This window comes from Rhynchophorus ferrugineus, unplaced genomic scaffold (assembly GCF_030347505.1).
Source record: "Rhynchophorus ferrugineus isolate W39M unplaced genomic scaffold, kcgeb_rfMv2 rfM6, whole genome shotgun sequence".
Lineage (NCBI taxonomy): Eukaryota > Metazoa > Arthropoda > Insecta > Coleoptera > Curculionidae > Rhynchophorus > Rhynchophorus ferrugineus.
This window is the reverse complement of record NW_027472585.1, coordinates 44,270,686-44,290,140: the sequence shown is the minus strand read 5'-3', so window position 1 is coordinate 44,290,140 and position 19,455 is coordinate 44,270,686. Positions and strand designations below refer to the sequence as shown.

Here is a 19,455-nt window from a genome sequence, read left to right as displayed (position 1 = left end):
TGCATACGTCTGACAACCGCACGACTTTGACAGGCTCATTCGTTTACGTGTTCGAACTAATTAGACAGCATTGTGTCTCTTTTTAACTAGAATAAAATGGGGAGGAATATATTGTCTGATTCGAAAACCAATTTACAAATTGCGGTAGGCAATATATTAAACATCTTGATGACGTATGTAATAAAACCATTGAATAGACTATACATTTTAATAGTGAATGATACATTTTCTTACGAACGTTGATTCCTTAACTAGATATACATTTGACAGTGTTGACTCAGCGATGAGAGCTAAAGAAACACTAAATGGAGCTGATATTTACTCAGGATGCTGTACATTAAAGATAGACTTCGCTAAGGTAAGTGCTTTTATATTCTTTAAGTTATCTTTTAATTGCTTATATATACTTTAAGTCGTAGACTATTATGCAATAATTATAATAAATACATGTAAAATCTTCTTAAGCCAGTTTACCTAAATCTCAGCAATATTTGTGCGTTGAATCAGATTTTTTTTTACTTAGAATTCTCTAAGCGATGACGTCCATTAAATGTCTCAAAAATAGGGAATACTAAAACGTGAATACTAGGTGATTCTTTTTTTTATCTTCTTTCTCTGTTCTCTCTAATTTTTATATATAGTTATTTCCCCATCACTTTTATGACTTGACGAAACCGTTTTTTTGCTCTTTATTTACATCATCTACGTGTTCAGGAAAAAAGTCATGATGGTTGTGTAACCAGGTATTTCGAACTTTTTTTTATCAGACTTTCTATGAAAATTTTTATGGTGATGAACTTTTACACTGTTAAAACATTTTTTATCTTATATCCAAGCCTCCTTTATCATTTGATTCATTGGTTCTTCGAAATAGACAATATTAATTTAAAAATATCATGCAAGGTTTTATAGATTTTTTTTCTTATGGGCCATTATATATTGGACTAATGTTGATTGCCTTGCCTTGTAAAGTTGAGAAATCTGTTTTGTTGATCAATATGAATGGAGATAGCTTTTAAGTCTCCACACAGCAGTCATGAGCTGTATAATTTGTTTTCCGTAAAATTATATTAAGATTTTCGTTTGTTTCCCTTATGTGAACTGAATAAGCAACAAGATATAGCAATTTTAAACAAGCCATCTCGTCATATATTATAAGGGATTGTAATAATGTTAGGATTTAATTTGATATGTAAGTTTTCATTAGTAAAATTAATATCGAATAATTAATAAATAATCCTAACACATATTTATAACATATTTATTATTCATTAAACAATTTAAATATATTTGTACCATTTTATCATACGTATTCCGAGCCCATATTCGATTTCATTGCATAATTTACAGTTTTTTAATAGGATTTCGAATGCATATCCAGATTTATGTAATATCGCATGCATTTTTTAGTGGGATAACCAATATTGTTAAATATTCATGTTACATTTCAGTATAGGGCGTCGGAATCAATAGCTGAAACTTTTATGTGATAACGGAATAGTCGGAGAAATGGAAAAATATGTTTGTCTAGACGGTATTGAAGTTTTTATTTAGTTGTATTGGACTTGCCGGTGAATACGGCATGAATTTCAAATCGTGTTATTACGTGTACTGTTGGATATTCTCTGGTAAAACTGTAAAATAATATTATTTTTTTATTCTGGTCGTAATTTGTTTAGTCTTGACGAGAAGGAACGAATTTTGATTTCAATACTTTTATTTTTCAATTATATTAACTAATTCTTATTAATTTCTCTCCATTTAATATTAAAACATTAAACAAGGCTGTTCTAGTTTTTTTCCCTGTACTTTTTATTTACTCTTCAACAGGTGTGTCGGTAATTTCTTTTCGTTTTTGTACCTATTTCGTAGCGTTGGGAACTATCGACTGAAAACAGTCGAAACAGTCGATAGTCAAAAACCTAGCCAAATGCGCGGTTCGACTGTTTTTTTCAATCTATGATGTTAGACGAAGATGTACGAATCCTTTCCTGTATAAATTGTGAGAGAGGAAAGGACGGAGATAATTGCTTGGGGTAATTTTATATGTAGTTATATCTTTCATAAAACTACATATATTACATATAAATCTATGTAAGCATAAATTGGTTACATTTTTGGTCAAGGTCGTGGCTAGGACGACAGAGCCAGAACGTTACAAGTTAGTCCAATGAAACAAGTAGAACCAAAAATAGTAACTAAAAGTACTCGACTGAAACTGTAAACAGTCGACTGAAACTGGTAAAAGGTAGTAAAATCAGTCGAACAGTTTATAGTAATACGTAGTCAATTACTAAACGTCGATAGTTCCCAACACTAGGTTTTTGTAACATACTTCACTGGTGATAAGTTTGCTTATAATTTGACTAACTCGCCAAAATAAGTTTCCCAAAACATTTGAAATCATAATTTGCATAAGCTGAATTAAATGGTTTAGCTAATGATTTGGGTTTAGCCAATGACAGATTAGAATTTCTTTATTCTTGTCTAAAAGAAAAACATTTACTGGAATCTGGAACATTTATTTACCATTACAGGACTAGAGATGTACGGTTTGCTCAATTTTTTATGGCAGGGAAAGGATTGGGTTTGTTGCCATGATATTGACACTAAAGTGATTGCATGAAAGCTTGAAATATGATTTATTAAGTAAAGAATACTTTTGTCTTATTACCTATATATATATATATAGATATAAGGTGATATCAAATTTGTTTTCAACACTTAAAAATATATAAAATTTAGGAAAATTGGTTTAAAACTTTTTTATTTTATTTTAATTAAGATACTTTTACTAATTTTTTAAAAGGTTGGATGATTATTTTGTGACTTCAGACTTTTACTATTACTAACAATGGACAACTGTTATTTTTATCTAGTCATAATACTTGGAATTTGTCCACTATTTCAGCACCAACTAAACTATTCCTCATAATTATATTTATATTAATTTATAATGTAAGAAAGTGTAGTCTGCGAATTCGTTGTACGATTTTAATATTCAAAAACATCTTGAATATGCAGAATATAACTTTCAAATTATTTCCATTAGTCGCATTTACAGTAATTACCGAACCGGTGTAATTACAGTCTTAGATAATTTGTAAAATGTCAGAACTGCCTTTCTATAAAGGGAAGAGAGCGTATACATTTGCTCTATTTCCCTTTCATATTAATGATTGCAGTTTTTGCAGGTTTGTCGTCACATATTATTGTTTTGTTATTATAATGGCGCTTATTTTAGCACTTGAAAGTCAAGCGTTGCTCAACTTACTAAGTACCTTTTACTTCCTACATTTACTTTTTCTTTGTAAAGTACCTTAGATTAAATACGAACATTATATGCAAGAGATTTAATCAAAATACTCATATTACATTGTTCTTAGTGATTATGATAAACATTTTATTATTATTATCGAGGATTTGAAATAGAATCGCGTGTCGAGAAGGTTATTGGTTATAATTAATATAATCTGCTTTATTTCTGAAATGTTGATTTTGAAAGTTTTACAAGTGGCCTTAAGATATCGCCGCTAGCTGGAAATATTAATTTAATATATCCTGGCATTATTTGGTTGTCGACAAACACGTGTTGTGTTGGATCACGTACTCTATTATCAACCAACATAACAGGTCAATTGAAAAGTCCCCGACCTACCATGGTAAAACACATTTTTTTGTGGCAAAATCAGTTTTTTTATTCAACATATTTCCCTTCAAGGGCTATACACTGATTATAGCGACCTTCCAACTTTTCGATACCATTTTTGCAGTACGATTTGTCCTTTGCTTCAAAATAGGCCACGGTTTCGGCGAACACCTCTTCATTCGACGAAAATTTCTTCCCAGCAAGCATTCTTTTGAGATCTGAGAAAATAGTCACTGAGGGCCAGATCTGGAGAATACGGTTCTTACTTTTTCAGGGTAGTCAATGAAAATTATTCCATGCGCCTTCCAAAATACAGACGCCATAACCTTGCCAGCCAACTGTTGCTGTGTCAAAAATGAGCTCGCGCGGCACCCACTTTGCACAGAGCGTTCTCATACACAAATATTCGTGAATGATATGATGTACACGTTCAGTTGATATCATTAGAGTATCTGCTATTTCATTCAATTTCAATTTACGGTCACTCAAAATCATTTTGTGGATTTTTTAAATGTTTTCGTCGGTAACCTCTTTTGGGCTTCCACTGCATTCACCGTCGTCGGTGCTCGTTTCACCACGTTTAAACTTAGCATACCAATCCTTGATGGTTGATTTTCCTGGAGCAGTGTCCGCAATTTCGGCATGAAGCCAAGTTTTTGCTCAACTATACATTTTCCCTTCAAAAAGCAATATTTTATCGACACGCGAAATTCCTTTTTATCTATTTTTTTTCAATAACAGTAGTTTCCTCACTCAAAATGCTATAATTCAAAACGAATGACAGCTGTCAAATTTAGTGTTAGGGCTAACTAAAAAACATGGATTTAATTCTAATAGTGCCATCTATGTGTCAGGCCGGGGACTTTTCAATTGACCTGTTAATTTGATTTATTCTTTCGATTTGCATTTTATGTTTACAGGGCAAATGATTTTGTGAGATTAAGAACACATATCCCAACCTCTGTTCAATGATTTTGGTTTGGTGTCATGAAAACTTCAAATTTTTTGTCAATTTCTATTTTTTTGCTGTCACTCTTGTTCTGTTAACTATTGGTTAATGAAAAAGACTGGGATATGCTGAATCTAAATGGTATTGTAATGATTATTGTGCAATATTTAGTTTTTAATTTATTCAATGAAAAATGTAGTCTTAGAATATGATTGGCTAATCCTTTACGTCGGATATCTTAAAAAATAGTTGTAAAACAATTTACCATGTATTTTCGTTTATTTTATTTCATTTAGATTGACAGTTTTGTATTTATCTGACGGTAAAAAATGACTGGATTTTAGAGTACAAAATGATTTTACGATTTTTGCTATTTTCAAATTATGCTCAAGCCTGTTCTGTTAATTACAAATTGATTAAAATTACAGGTATTGTAAAAAAATTTACGCGAATCTAATTGTTGTATAACCTTTAGCTTCTAAGTTATTCAATGAAAAATGCATTTTAAAAAATTTGTTTAATTCACTTTTTGTCACCTATTTAAAAAATATAAATTATAAAGCCATTTAACATAGATTCTTGTTTATTTCACCTCAAAATACCCTTTTTTTTCGTTTCATCTTTATTCGAGAGATAAGTAAAATATTTTTACACTTTTTCTATACTATATATCATGCAATTTTGTGATTTTTGCCATTTTAAAGTTTAATATAAATTCTAAAGCGTTTTAACGTGGATTTTTGTTTTTTTTTACCTCAAAATACAAATAGTTTGACATGTTAAGTTTCTCATACGTCAACATTTTCCAAGCAATATTCATAGAGTAATATATATATACTCTATGGCAATATTTAATAATGAAAAAATTTATAAATCCATAAAATATGAATGTTTTTACTAATAACGATTATAAGGAAACCCATAATAAGTAAAATTCTATAAATATTATCAACTCCATTCAGTTTTTTTTCGCCCGACCGAGAAAGAGACAAGGTTATTGTGTGGGTGCCCAACAATACGTATTTTCTCAAGATTCTTGAACTTGACTGAAATCAGTTTAAAAATACGTGCGATGCATCGATATGATCGGACGAGCGTTGTTTTTACTTTCTCTAAATGATTCTATTAAGGAACGAATTAATCGCGCAGTAGCGGAGCGGTACCCGACCGGCGAAAACATGCCTGCACACACTCGCATCACCTTGGATCATGAAAAATCTAAAAAGTCAATAACCAGGTAATGGCGGCGTTGTCCTTCAGATTGTACAGTTTTTATTTGATTCGTTCGGTTTCGTAGGATATTGCCGACTTTATTGATAAACGTTTAATTTATTTCGCCGTATACGGTTTTTTTTTTGGCCTGGAACCGGGTAGGGGAATCCTGTTACGGATACCTGGTCGGGAAGACCCGCAAGAATAAGCGAGTTGGACTGGTTATGTGGAGGCTGCCTCTGGGCTACCCACTAAACCCCACCCTATCAGCTGATCCAATGACCCTAACTGATACTTCTTACTGTTAGTAAGGAGGGTGCCCGTAACCGGTAACACCGTTAAGAGGCACAAGGGCCAGGCAAGGACGTGGCGTCGTTATCACACCACGCAGCTTGCGGTACATGAGTTAATCGCTCGCCGGAGAAGGTCGAGACAATTAGGAGTTAGAGCACGACGGGGTAGTGTCGGCTGTGATAGAATAAGGCTACGAAGAGCCGAATGAGTTATTGGCCTGAAATATCGGCCAGCTCGGTAATACATCTATTGTCCGAGAGACGAAGAGTGGAGAAATATCTCGAATAAACCTCGGATATAAAATCGTGAACTTGGGGGACGTCTGTTTCTCTATGAATTTGATTGTTCCTGACGAACCATGGGGCATTAATAATTCTCCTGAGAATTTTGTTTTGAAACACTTGGAGACGTTCCACCTGGCTAGGGGAGACGTATTTTAGATAGACACTGGAGCCGTATAGAACGACTGATCGAACCAGCATCTTGTACAGGAGAGATTTTATAGATAGAGGAAGCCTGCTGGCTCTGTTGATAAGCGGGAACAGCAAATTAACAATACCTTGACCTTTATGGAAGGACTTTTGAATGTGGGAATTCCACCTAAATTTGCGATCGAAGACAAGACCGAGATAGGTGGCTTCTTCTGACCATGGGATTTCTGCGTTCTCGATTTTAAGACGCGAAATGCTCGGTGCAAAACGCTTCTTGTGGAAGAAGATGGCCTGGGTTTTCTGTGGGTTGACCTGCAACCTCCAGAAATGTAACCACTGGACCGTCTCATCGAGTTGTTTTTGGAGTCTGCTTCGGATGTGCGGTGCTACTCTTGAAGAAGCAAAGTAAGCAGTGTCGTCTGCGTAAAAAGCAACCTCAACTTGTGGTCTCCTAGGGATATCTGAAAGAAAGATATTAAATAGAGCGGGTGCCAGTGGGGAGCCTTGTGGAACTCCTGCGTCGATGGTTTTCCGGCTAGAGAGAATATCTTTAATCTTCACCTGGAACGACGCCTTATACGGTGAATTACATATGGTGTTTTACACCTTTGAATAAGCTCTCGCTGGTTTTCGTGTAAAATTCAGTGCTTTCCTTGAAAAAAAAAACTGTATTAATTTTTGTGAATATATCTTTATTTTTAAGTTACACCATGAAAGCTCTGTTTTCAAAGGATGAGGGGATTTTTGTTTATCATTTATTTTAAGAAATATACATTTTAAAACGAACAGTGATTTTCATTTCTTTACCTCAAGATATATTTAATTTGATAGTTTTATCTTTGTCCGAGAGTTTGAATCCCTTGATTACGGATTACAAGGAATTTTATGTAGAATCAGATGATAGTGTAGCGACCTTGAGGCATGTCGAATTTTACATCGTGGAACAACGGTCAACAAAGTACCCAGAAATATAATTCCAGATGTTGAACACGGGCGGGGTGCCAGCAGCGACAACTAGAACCCGATAACGAATAGCTGGCAACCCCGAGACGTTTATCTGGGATGTTATTGAAGGGTATTTCCATTCATTCAGTGCTCAATCATTGTTTGGTTTAGACGTGCCACCATCGACTGCCCAAGCCTCGTCACCAGGTAACACTGCTGCTATCCGTTTTATCTATTTTGTATTTTCTACATTTTTTATATATCCAATAAATATTTCATTTCGTTTTACCTCCATTCACCGAGCCATATCATTTACCCTAAAATAGTATTATTTTTTTTGTACATTTAGTTTTTAAGTTATACAAAGGAAAATGTATTTTCAAAATATTAATGGGTTTCTGTTTATGTTAAATACAATGTGGGGCAAAAGTCGCGCTACCATATTTTGATTGCCTATAACTTTGCTCAATGAAAAGATAAGTAAGTTTGGTTTTCATCAAAAGTTTCGTTTTCGTTATGGTTGAAACATTATATCGACTAAATGATGACCGCGATTCGCCATACAACTTTCGGCTCTTTTTAAGGCATTTTTCATGACATCCTGCAACATCTGAGGCTGAATTTCTTCAATTTCGGGACGAATATTGTCTTTAAGATGTTGAATCGTTTGGGGCTTATTTACATAAACTTTTGATTTTAAAAATACCCATAAGAAAAAGTCTGGTGCTGTTAAATCCGGAGATCTGGCTAGCTAAATTGCCACTTCGAAAAATTAGAATTGTTGAACGAGCCGTGTATGCTGAGGCCCCATGTTGCTGAAACTACAGTCCTCTAGTTCCTGCTCTTCCATTTCAGGCACAAGAAAATTTCGAATCATGTCTTGATGCCGTTCAGCTGTAACAGTAACTACAACACCTTGGTCATTTTCAAAAAAATAGGGACCAATGATGTTTCGTGAATTAATTGAGGATCGTGTGTTCCCCAAAACCGACTGTTCTGTTTATTGACGTGGCCACTGAGAATAAAATGGGTTTCATCGCTCATTATCAATTTAGACGATAAAAATAAAATAAGCATTGTCACTAGCTCTTGGGGCGTATATTTATCCATAATAAAATTTGGACGTCTAGACAACACAATGGTTAAAGCTAAACTGAGGTAAACATCACATATCCAAGAGATGGCGCTAAATCAAAATGGTAGCGAGAGTTTTGCCCCACTCTATATCTTCAATAATATAAATTCTAATTCTTTCACATCAAATTACATGTAATTAGATAGTTTCGTCTTTATTGAGGATATTTTTTTCACAGATTAATAAGATTTACAGATATTATAAAGAACATTACCCTGAATAAAATGATATAATTATATATGTACAACCTTGGTAAAATTATTCAGTGAAAAAGTGGAATTCTCCTTACATTGCATATTTTTAAAAATATAAGTTATAAAGCAATTTAATGTGGGTTTTCATTTCTCTCCTCTCAAAATACATCTAGTTTAATAGTTACATCTTTATCCACGACAAAAAAAAAATTGGCATATTTTACCATTTACCTACCGTACCATTCTATTAAATTCAACCAAACCATTCAATTTATTGAAAAATATACAAGTATATTCATGAATCGACTTATTTTAAGGACATTCATAAGAATACTCTGCTAAAGCAGCTATATGCGACTAGTGGAAAGAGCTATGTTTGGTCAATATGGTGGGTGTAATAGCATAGCTTCTTGTCATTTTCCAATTTTGTTGTTACTATTTCTGCTCAATTAATTGTCATTTAATGAAAATTATGAGAATTTTACGCTGAATCTAATGAAAAGTATATTTTCAATAAATTAGTGGATTCCTTAGATTCTCCTTATACAGCTTTCACACTCTTCCAATTTTTTAAAATATGGTCTAGATTGTTTAACGTCTATATTTTGGATTTGACAGAGATGTTACCAACATTCAGTGTGGATACTGAAATCATTAAGTTGAGGACACACAGAGGGCAGATGATTTTTTTTGTAATCGACTGTAGTTGTACAGCAAGCTCAGAGTGAAATTTTCGGATATGTCGGTTTCTTTCTCTTGCTGCTCGGTATGTCTTATTACAAGCTTGACATATTAATTTACTTTCACTACAAAATGTAAGTCATTTAATTAATTTATCCTATTTGTAACAACTGAAACTAAACTTACCTTTGATCCTCCATATTTGTAATCTTGTTAGAACGCCGAAATGTTAAATTAAAAGGCGTTGTTTGTAAGTAAAAAAGAACATCAAAGATAACTTTATAAAAAGCCGTGTCAAACGCTTTAGGAATTAAACAAATAAATGCGCAACACTAAATCACAGCAACACCGTTTATCGCCATTTCCTTTAAAGAATATATAGCTAGTATTCTGTAGTGTTGCCTAATCTAAACGCAACAACTATATATTTTGTACTAAATAGTAAAAAACGTATCCACTCTATTTTTTTCTTTCAAAACAAAATGTACGTTAATATTGGAAAGTCTTGTTAAATAAATTATGTTTCTAAATAAATTACATCCAAAAACCAAATAACCTAACGGAAAATTTGGCAACACCCACTTTGACCATTTTGGGCTTGCCGCGATTATATTGCACGGACCGATATACGAATTGTGCCGAAAGTAGTAAGATATCTGAACTACGATAATTTTTAACGTATCGTCAATATACCTACTAGATAACGCACAGAAAATCAAAAGATTGTAAGTAGTTTAATTTAATTTTAATTTATATATACTGATGTATTTATCCCACACTCGTCCTTGTATATTGATGCAAGTAAAACTAAACAATAATAATAAATTAAGATTGTAATAAGCAAATCTAATTAATTTAATTATATCTAATATTTTATATGGAAATTATACATAATTCTTTAGACGTGCTTCTCAAAAATACATTCAACGTTAACAAAGCGTATTCATTCTGTCTGAAGCTTTCAGACAGAAAAGAAAACTGCACCATTCAAACGAATGTCCCGACAGAAACTTAAAGGTAAAACAGTTTCTAACGATCATCGAAGTTTTCAGTTTGAGAAAATATTCAAATTAACTCGAAGCACTTCATATTTTTAACGAAATTAAATGGAATAGAGCTTTTTATTAGGTAAAAGGAACGAGAAAAGGAATCAACGGTATATTTTTTGATATGGACGTGGGATGGACGCTTATTATATAAATATTTAAAGTTTGTTAACCTTGGTGGATATTAGAAATCGAGTTTCGTCCATATGCTTAAATTCATTTATATTCATGCACATATTTTTAGATAATTTATTTTTGATAACAATCTAAGGTATGGTATAAATGCGATTGATGTCCGTTTATTTTTTATACAGACGGATTTTGTTTTAGTTATATTTTTCGGGAATACTTGAAAGATATATTATCAACGGGGAATTATATACTTTTTTTTCTGATATTTTGTATAAATATTTATTACGAATTCTTTTCTCGTTTCAATAAGTTAATGGTGATTATTTTGCAAGAGTAATAATCGTTGAATATATTTCTTTTGATTCTGATATATTGCCTGAGCTTCGAACATACTGTGATCATTTAGTAATTTTCCATCGGCTTGTTTTGTTGTTTGTTTTTATTTCCTATAATACCTATCAAATTGGAGGTTTAAGGAAACAGTTTAAGGCATAATTCTTTGTTTATTTTATTATATTTACGGTTTTTCGTTTATTTCAACCCAAAGTACTAATTTCTCTATATATATATGAAGAAAATAGCTAGAAACTGAATGAAAAGAACTAGAAACTGCCGAACAACAATCATGGAAATTTGCATTTTTTTGCCATTTTCAATTTTGTTGCTGTTATTTTTGTTTAAATAATCACAGGTAAATGAAAATTAGAGGAATTATAAACATTTATACTGAATAGAATAGTAGTATACTGATTTTTCTACAAAGTCTAGTTTTTAAATTATATAGTGAAAAGTATGAATTTTCCAAAAATGCTCTGAGTGGATTGCTGTCTATGTCACATATCTTAAACATTATTAACTAACTCTAAAGCAATTTTGCATGGATTTTCGTTTGTTTTGCCTAAAATACATATAATCTTATATCATCTTTATCCGAGAGATAAAAAATGTTAGCACTTTTTCTATACAGTCATGAAAAGTTGCAATTGTTTGTTATTTTTAAGTTTTTTGCTGTCATTTCAGTTCTATTAGTCACAGGTTAATGAACATTACAAGCATTATAAATAATTTTATGAAAGCTGAGGTTAATTTATTTGAATTTCTTAAATTTTACAGCAAGAAAGAAAAATTCTACCTGTACTAGAATGCTATACTAGGTTACCAAAATCATTTCAGGAGTTTAGGGATCTAAAAAATGTTTGTGCTAAACCTATGATAAAATATTGACATAAAAATGTACCTTCCAAGAAATCAGGCGTAAATATATTATTTATAATAGATTTTAATCTAAAATTTTTTGGAACTGGCTTTGTTCTTTCATACTTCCAATAATACTGCAATAATTGAACACTTTATAAAAGCTTAAATAGTATTTGCTATTAAACAGTATTGTTACAAATCAAACAAAATCGTTTAATAATATTTCACTGCTGTCATTTTTCAACATCGACAGTTGAAATACGTCCAACAAAAACAGTGAATCTACCGTATAATACTAGAGCTGTAAAATTTCGACCAATTAATGAAAATTAAAATCATATCCCAATATATTCCAAATTATATTCTGTGTAGTTATTTGCATTTAAAAGTTTCTAGCTATCTAGAGATTAAAAATTTATTGTTTTCATACGGTTTTATGTTTTCGAGATCATGAAATGTGATTAGACGTCCCATCCTATAAAACTGTCGTGTGTAAGAGTCTAATTTGTCCGCACTGTTTTATGGCATTAATAAAGTTCTAGATAATGTACTGTAATAAACATATCGTTATATATATACGCTATACGCAAATATTGTGGATTTAAGCGATGCTTAACGATACGAATATCGTCGAAAATATTTTTAGCAATTATTTTGTATGCAAAAGTGCTGTTTCAAGGTGACATATATCTAAAAGTCTATGGATAATAGTTTATATAAATTATTAAGTATTTTAGCTACACTGTGTTCGTCTATACAATGAGGTTTTCTATGGAAATCTTTCCATCATTTTCTAATGAAAATATACTGATTGGAAAGACACTATGACTTCACAAATTAATGTTGACAGTGGTAGACATCTGGTGGTAGATTGTATGCACAGCAAGACTTCATGATGATAAATATTAGGCTTATAAATTAGTTTTAAAAGATTTTTTTGAAATTTAAAACTTTATTGTGATAAATCCGTACAATGTATTTTATTCAAAGTGTATCTGTAGCCTCCACTATTTCCCATCTTTCCGGCAATTTATGAATTCAATATCAAAATAACGATGTACATTTTTTGTCATGTTCATAAAAAGTAAAGCGCTGCTCGGACAGGTTTTTTTTATTAATCTCTTAGAATTTCAACAATCTGCCCGTGGGCAATAAGTACAGAAGATCGCTTCAGTAAGTGATCTGCTATACAGCTTATAATCTAAATCTTATTCTATATACTATTCTAACTTATTCTAGAGACTATTATATCTCACTCTATGCACCACACTGTCATCGAGCACATTTGACTAATTGGCGAGTGCATTGGGATGCACTAACAGTATTTCAGAGTACTTCGCGTAATCAGTTTGTTGCATATACAAATACATTTTGAATGGACTATAGATTTAACAGGTGACAATGGCGAAGTAACAGCTCAATTGAAAAGTCCTCGACCTGACACATAGATGGCGCTACTAGAATTAAATTCATATGTTTTTTAGTTAGAACTAACCTTTAAAAGATGCATATATAAATTTGACACCTGTCGTATCATTAGTTTGTGAATTATAGAATTTTGAGTGAAGCAACTTTTGTTATTGTGAAAAAATGGATAAAAAGGAATTTCGCGTGTTGATAAAATATTGCTTTTGAAGTGAAAAAATACAGTTGAAGCAATAACTTGGCTTCATGCCGATTTTGCGGACACTGCCTCAGGAAAATCAACCATCAAGGATTGGTATGCTAAGTTTAGACGTGGTGAAATGAGCACCGAAGACGGTGAACGCAGTGGATACCCGAAAGAGGTTGTTACCGACAAAAACATTTAAAAAATCCACAAAATGATTTTGAATGACCCTAAATTGAAATTGAATGAAATAGCAAAAGCAATAGCTAAAGGTATCAAGTAAACGTGTACATCATATCATTAACGAATATTTGGGTATGAGAAAGCTCTGTGCAAAGTGGGTTCCGCGCGAGCTCACTTTTGACCAAAAACAACGACGCGTTGATGCTTCGGAGCAGTGTTTGAAGATGATCAAGCATAATAAACACGAGTTTTTGTGTTGATGTGTGACTATGGATCAAACATGGCTCCACCATTTCACTCCGAAGTGCAATCGACAGTCATTCGAGTGGACTTCACTCGATGAACCCGCTCCAAAGCGTGGGAAAACGCAACAGTCGGCTGGCAAGGTTATAGCGTCTGTATTTTGGGTTATTGGACCGTTTGAAGGACGAAATCGCCGAAAAACGGCCGCATTTGAAGAAAAAGAAAGTGCTGTATCACCAAGACAATGCACCGTGTCAAAATTCCAGGAATTGCGCATCGAATTGCTTCCTCATCCGCCGTATTCTCCAGATCTGCCCCCAAGAATGAAAAGATGATCGCCGAAACTGAGGCCTATTTTGAAGCAAAGGACAAATCGTACTACAAAAATCGTATCGAAAAGTTGGAGGATCGCTATAATCATTGTATCACCCTTGAAGGGAATTATGTTGAGTATAAAAAACTAATTTGGCCAAAAAAATGTGTTTTACTATGGTAGGCCGGGGACTTTTCAATTGACCTGTTATTACATTTCTGTCGGTGGCAGTAGTTAATTTAAGTGTTTTAGGAAATGCTAATATCCTTCTTGGCAAATAGCTTTTTCGATTAGTTATCGTTTCGTGACGCAAATCTCGGTCACGAACGATCTGGTGATAGTCCTATGAAACTTTTATATACCGCCACCCCCCATTTCGACGGGCGAAAGTGGCTGAAACGATGCAATCGTTCCTAGAGCCCCTATATTATATTTCACATTGACGAGTCTCCTTTAAAGGAAAAAATGATGGCTTCGAGGGTGTAGCTTTTTTCGTTTCAGGTGAAATAGATATTTATATGACGTGCCGCTGTCGCCCCGGAGGCGCAGGGATTTTGAGGTTGAGGAACAACGTAGAGGTAACGATTTAAAATGTATGGAAATTTGCGTTACATATTTATATTCGAGTATCTGTAATTTTTGAGGGATTTTTTAATAGTTTATAGCAAGATAATTGTGTATTTTAGATAGTTTTACATTATTGGTTATGATGCTATGGAAATAATTGTAATACCTCTATTATAAGATCAACGATTCATCTTCCTTAATTGTACAACTTATAGGAGTTTTGTTTGAGACTAAAATTACATTGGACTACTTAAGCTAAAGCTAAGATTCAACACTTATTAACCGAATTCGGAAAAGGAGGAGGTTCTATGTACGACTGTGTATTTTTTTAATGTATTTTCGCCGATTTCTCCGTCAATTGTGGGCTGATTTTCAAGATTTTTTATTCGAAAAAGGGGACTTCCGAGATGGTCCCATTGGAACCAAATCATGATCTGTTGGGAGGAAGGGGGAAATCGAGAGAAACGCTCGAATTTTAAAGGCACGTACTGAGCTAATGTTTTTTTTTATTATTTAATTAATATATTGTTACTAGTCGTTTCCGTCTAATCTACAATTTGTCTTTATGCTAACTTAAATCTAGGTATATAACTAGGAGGGCCCATCGGCCCTATCTCAGTCTCTGGCGAAATAATGTTTATACATGTCACTGTTGAATTTTTTAATATAGGCACCTCACTACACAACACTACACAAGATCAGATGGTTTAATCCTTTTGAGTCTATGTCCTGTTCTGGTGGTATCCAATAGTTGCAACACTTCAATATTCGTGTGAGAATGGAGTCTTTCCTCATGCCCCCTTGCAATTCTCTTGATTTCTTGACTGACTGTGGGTATCTGAAGGTCTTGATGTAGGTAATCAGTCCTATAGTATTTGGGTGCGCCCACAATTTCTCTCAGGACTTTGTTATGAAAAATGTGTATTTGTTTTATGTTACTCTTTGCAGACCATCCCCATAATTGAAGTCCGTATGTCCATATAAGTTTTAATATTTGCTCATATAATAGCAATTTATGATGTACTGATAATTGTGATTTTCTTCCAATTAGCCAGTACATTTTCCTATATTTCAATTCCAGTTTCTTTTTTTCTTCTTTATATGATCCTTCCAGCGAATTTTTGCATCGAGATTCATTCCGAGATATTTAGCGTTGTTGCTATATGGAATGATAGTATTATTTACTGTTATGGATGCTTGTACGGTCTGCTTATAGGTGAACTGCACATGTACAGATTTACTTTCATTAATTCTTATTTTTCAAGCTTGTATCCAATTATTTACATTGTCACTTGACTGTTGTAATTGTCGTGACACTTCTTCACTATGGTCTCCGTCAGCTATAATCGCAGTATGATCAGCAAATGTAGCTATCGTAACATTTTCCATTTGTGGTATATCACAAGTGTAGAGTAGATAAAGCATTGGTCCTAGTACACTTCCTTGTGGTACACCACAAGGAACACCGTACCGTACCGTAAAAAATATAATTATTATGCAACTAGGCCCTGCATTTTAATCACTATTATTTTTTACTACTAGTATTTTAACATTCCTATATTATTTTAATGAATGTACTTAAGTACTTTTCTGTTTGACTGTTCTTAATTGCAGTTGGTATGGTGCCTTAGTATAGAACTTGGAGGCAATTATAATTGGTTTTCCTGCGTAATAATTTTTATGTTTGATAAGAGATAACGCTGTTGGGTGTGTCGATTACAGTTATTGAACAAAGCTTGACAGCTTTTATTGGAACAGATTAGATTTTATATTTCGTATATAGTTTCTAAATCAAAAATAGGTCGGCTTGGTTGGCGCAGTGGTAAAGGCGACTGGGACAGTCCTCCCTACTGTTGCGATAGTCGCGGGTTCTAATCCTGCTAGGGTATGATCGTCAATTTATGTTTGTGATTGTTTATTATGATTTGTAATTGTAGTTAGTCAAGAGTGCAAAATCCGACAAGGAAAATTATTTCAGTCACGCCAGTAACCGGGCTGGGTAAGACCGGATGATTTCTGGCATGATTTCTAAGTTGGTCATTCGCCAGTCGCTAGGCTTAATGCCACGCTAAACTGTAGCTCTAGTCCAGATAAACCCTCGTTGGAAAGATGAGACTTTAAAATATAAATAAAAATACGTCACGATTAAAAATAATTATAACGAAAAAAAAAACAACGAAATTATTCACGTTTAAGCCTATATCACCTGATATCATCTATCATGGTCGTATCCTTCCCGGTAATCTTGATCGTTTTTACCATTTTACCACGCATCTACTAGCCGGCGTTCTAAAATATTCATACTTAGAGTACATTAACCTACGACATTGTCATATTTATGCAAAAAACATCGACGCTGCTCTATTGTACGTGTCGCGAATAATTTATAGTTGTGTTTGTTTGAATTTTGAGTCGGTATTATGAATTCGATGCTTCGCTCTTCTTGTCTATCGTTCCATCGTGTCGATATTGATACGTGAATGTGGTAGTTCGTTGGAATTCTATCTGTTTATAGTGATGCGAATAGTAAAAATGATGTCAAGTGGCAGATATTAATCTGTCAAGCCTAAAATGGATTGTAACTGTTTCAGTTTTGAACTAGTTTCGTGAAATGTGAAGGGTTTAAAATAACAAACACTTTTATTTCATGTTAGAAAACGTTTAAGGGGAACAACAACCCTCTCTCCTAAACAAAGAACCTAAAGGATGTACGTGTTTATTGTCCAAAAAACAAAAAAAAAAAACAAAAAACATATGGATTTAATTCCGCTAGCGCCGTCTATGTGTCAGGCCGAGAACTTTTCACTTGACCTGCTAGGTGTCTCTAGACACACTATATGGACACCTTATATCCACTTTTTGGGACCTTAGAGCTTCAGCTGCAATACTTTAGCCCGAATCCCACTTAATAACACCAAGAAACGCTTCGTGATACAAAACCACATTGAAGGTTTTTATCTATTACACACCAGGTAAAATGACGTCTATTTATCTTTGCACCATTCAGCATTTACCCAAGTATTTGGAGACAGTGTAGTTCGTAACCAATTCTAACAATATTTTTTGTATTTAGAGTTATTTAACTTAAAAATCCGAGGTTTCCACTTATACATTTTTAATGAACTGTGAAAGGTAATTTGTAAAATTGGTAAATTTGTTTTATATATCCTGAAATAGACAGTATCTGTCTCGGTTTTAGTCTAGTTTCATATGCGTTACGTAAATCCATCATCTCGAAGATATTTAAAATATATATACACTGTACATAGCAGTCAACAGTTACTTTCGATGTTTGAAAAAATTTATCCTGGATGCTTTTCAAATATATAAAAAATATTAAAAAATCTTGGCTAGTAGTAGTATTCTGGACTCTTCGAAAACTAAGATAGGCATTATTTTGGGATTGTCATGAGGTTTACTTACTTGATATGTTATATATAGTAATTGCGTATACTTTTTACTACTTTTTTTTATATATTTTAAACAACTTCGACAAAGACATTTATACTAGAATATCGTAGTATGTGCTGTCAGCGATTTTTAGTAACAGTTACATCTTCATCACTACATAGTATAAAACAAAGTCGCCTTTTCTGTCCCTATATCCCTATGTGCGCTTAAATCTTTAAAACTGCGCAACAGATTTTGATGCGGTTTCTTTCAATAGATAGAGTGATTCAAGAGGAAGGTTTATATGTATAATACATGCATAATATACTAAGGCAACATTGCTAATTTTAGAGGTTTCTAACGTGATGTCGTAAATTAACCTATTTTTTTAGGCTTATTTAGCAATTAGCAAAAACGCTGCCTAACCCTACGAGTTAGATCAAATTAATGTACTACAGTATTGTACACCATAAAAAGGTCTACAAAAAAGTCCGCGATGGTATATGTTTATCTTTTAGGGATAACCCACATTAACCATTTTTATTGTTTACTTTTTACGTGAGAAAATGGCTTATTTACGAAGCTATTTTAAGAAATACGGCATTAATCCTTATCGAATTAAGTACCTTAAATATAGTGTGCAATTAATATAGATCAATATGGTTCCTTACAGCATGTAAATTAATCAAATATTTTCGGAGATATTACAAATTTAAAATTTGCGTTTAAAAATGTGTAATGTAATAAAAATTGTATGAATTTAGATATTCCAAAGATAGCAGGAAATCTTCATAGTAAGTATAGGGGAAGAGGAATTGTTTTACTCCAAATTTAATGCGTGCAGGCCAAGGGCAATAATGAATGAACCAAAAATACTGGATCGATTTTAATCATGTTTTCATTGAGTGACATAGCCATATATATTTTATGCCCGTGCAAAGTCGGAGCGGGCCGCTATGTTTTTATATACAACGTTCATATTTTTTCTGTAGTGTATTTAATTTAGTATCAGCATTGCACCCGTGCGAAGCCGGGGCGGGTCGCTAGTCTATAATATTGTGATTTAAATATTTTTGTTTAAAATGTTACATCACCTCTTTTGAGGGCCTTTTATGATTAGATTTTTTCCAATTTTTTACCAATGCTCTACTGAAATATTAATTATATCTCAAGGTTTCTTTGGAAGTATTGTCGTTCTTGTTTTTCCAATGTCTTCTTAAAAATCCCTTGTATCAAATAATTGTCACAGGATATATGGGTTTTAATTGTTTGTTTTATTGAAATA

At 33.1% G+C, this 19,455-nt stretch overlaps 1 protein-coding gene across 1 annotated transcript in view; it reads left to right on the top strand.

The window, feature by feature from the left end:
• sm (heterogeneous nuclear ribonucleoprotein L) overlaps positions 1 to 19,455 on the top strand; it is a 500,688-nt gene that overhangs the window by 93,084 nt on the left and 388,149 nt on the right. The window contains exon 4 of the mRNA XM_076406872.1: positions 264 to 358. Coding sequence (XP_076262987.1) covers positions 264 to 358 — 95 coding nt within the window. The remainder of the gene's footprint in view (positions 1 to 263; positions 359 to 19,455) is intronic.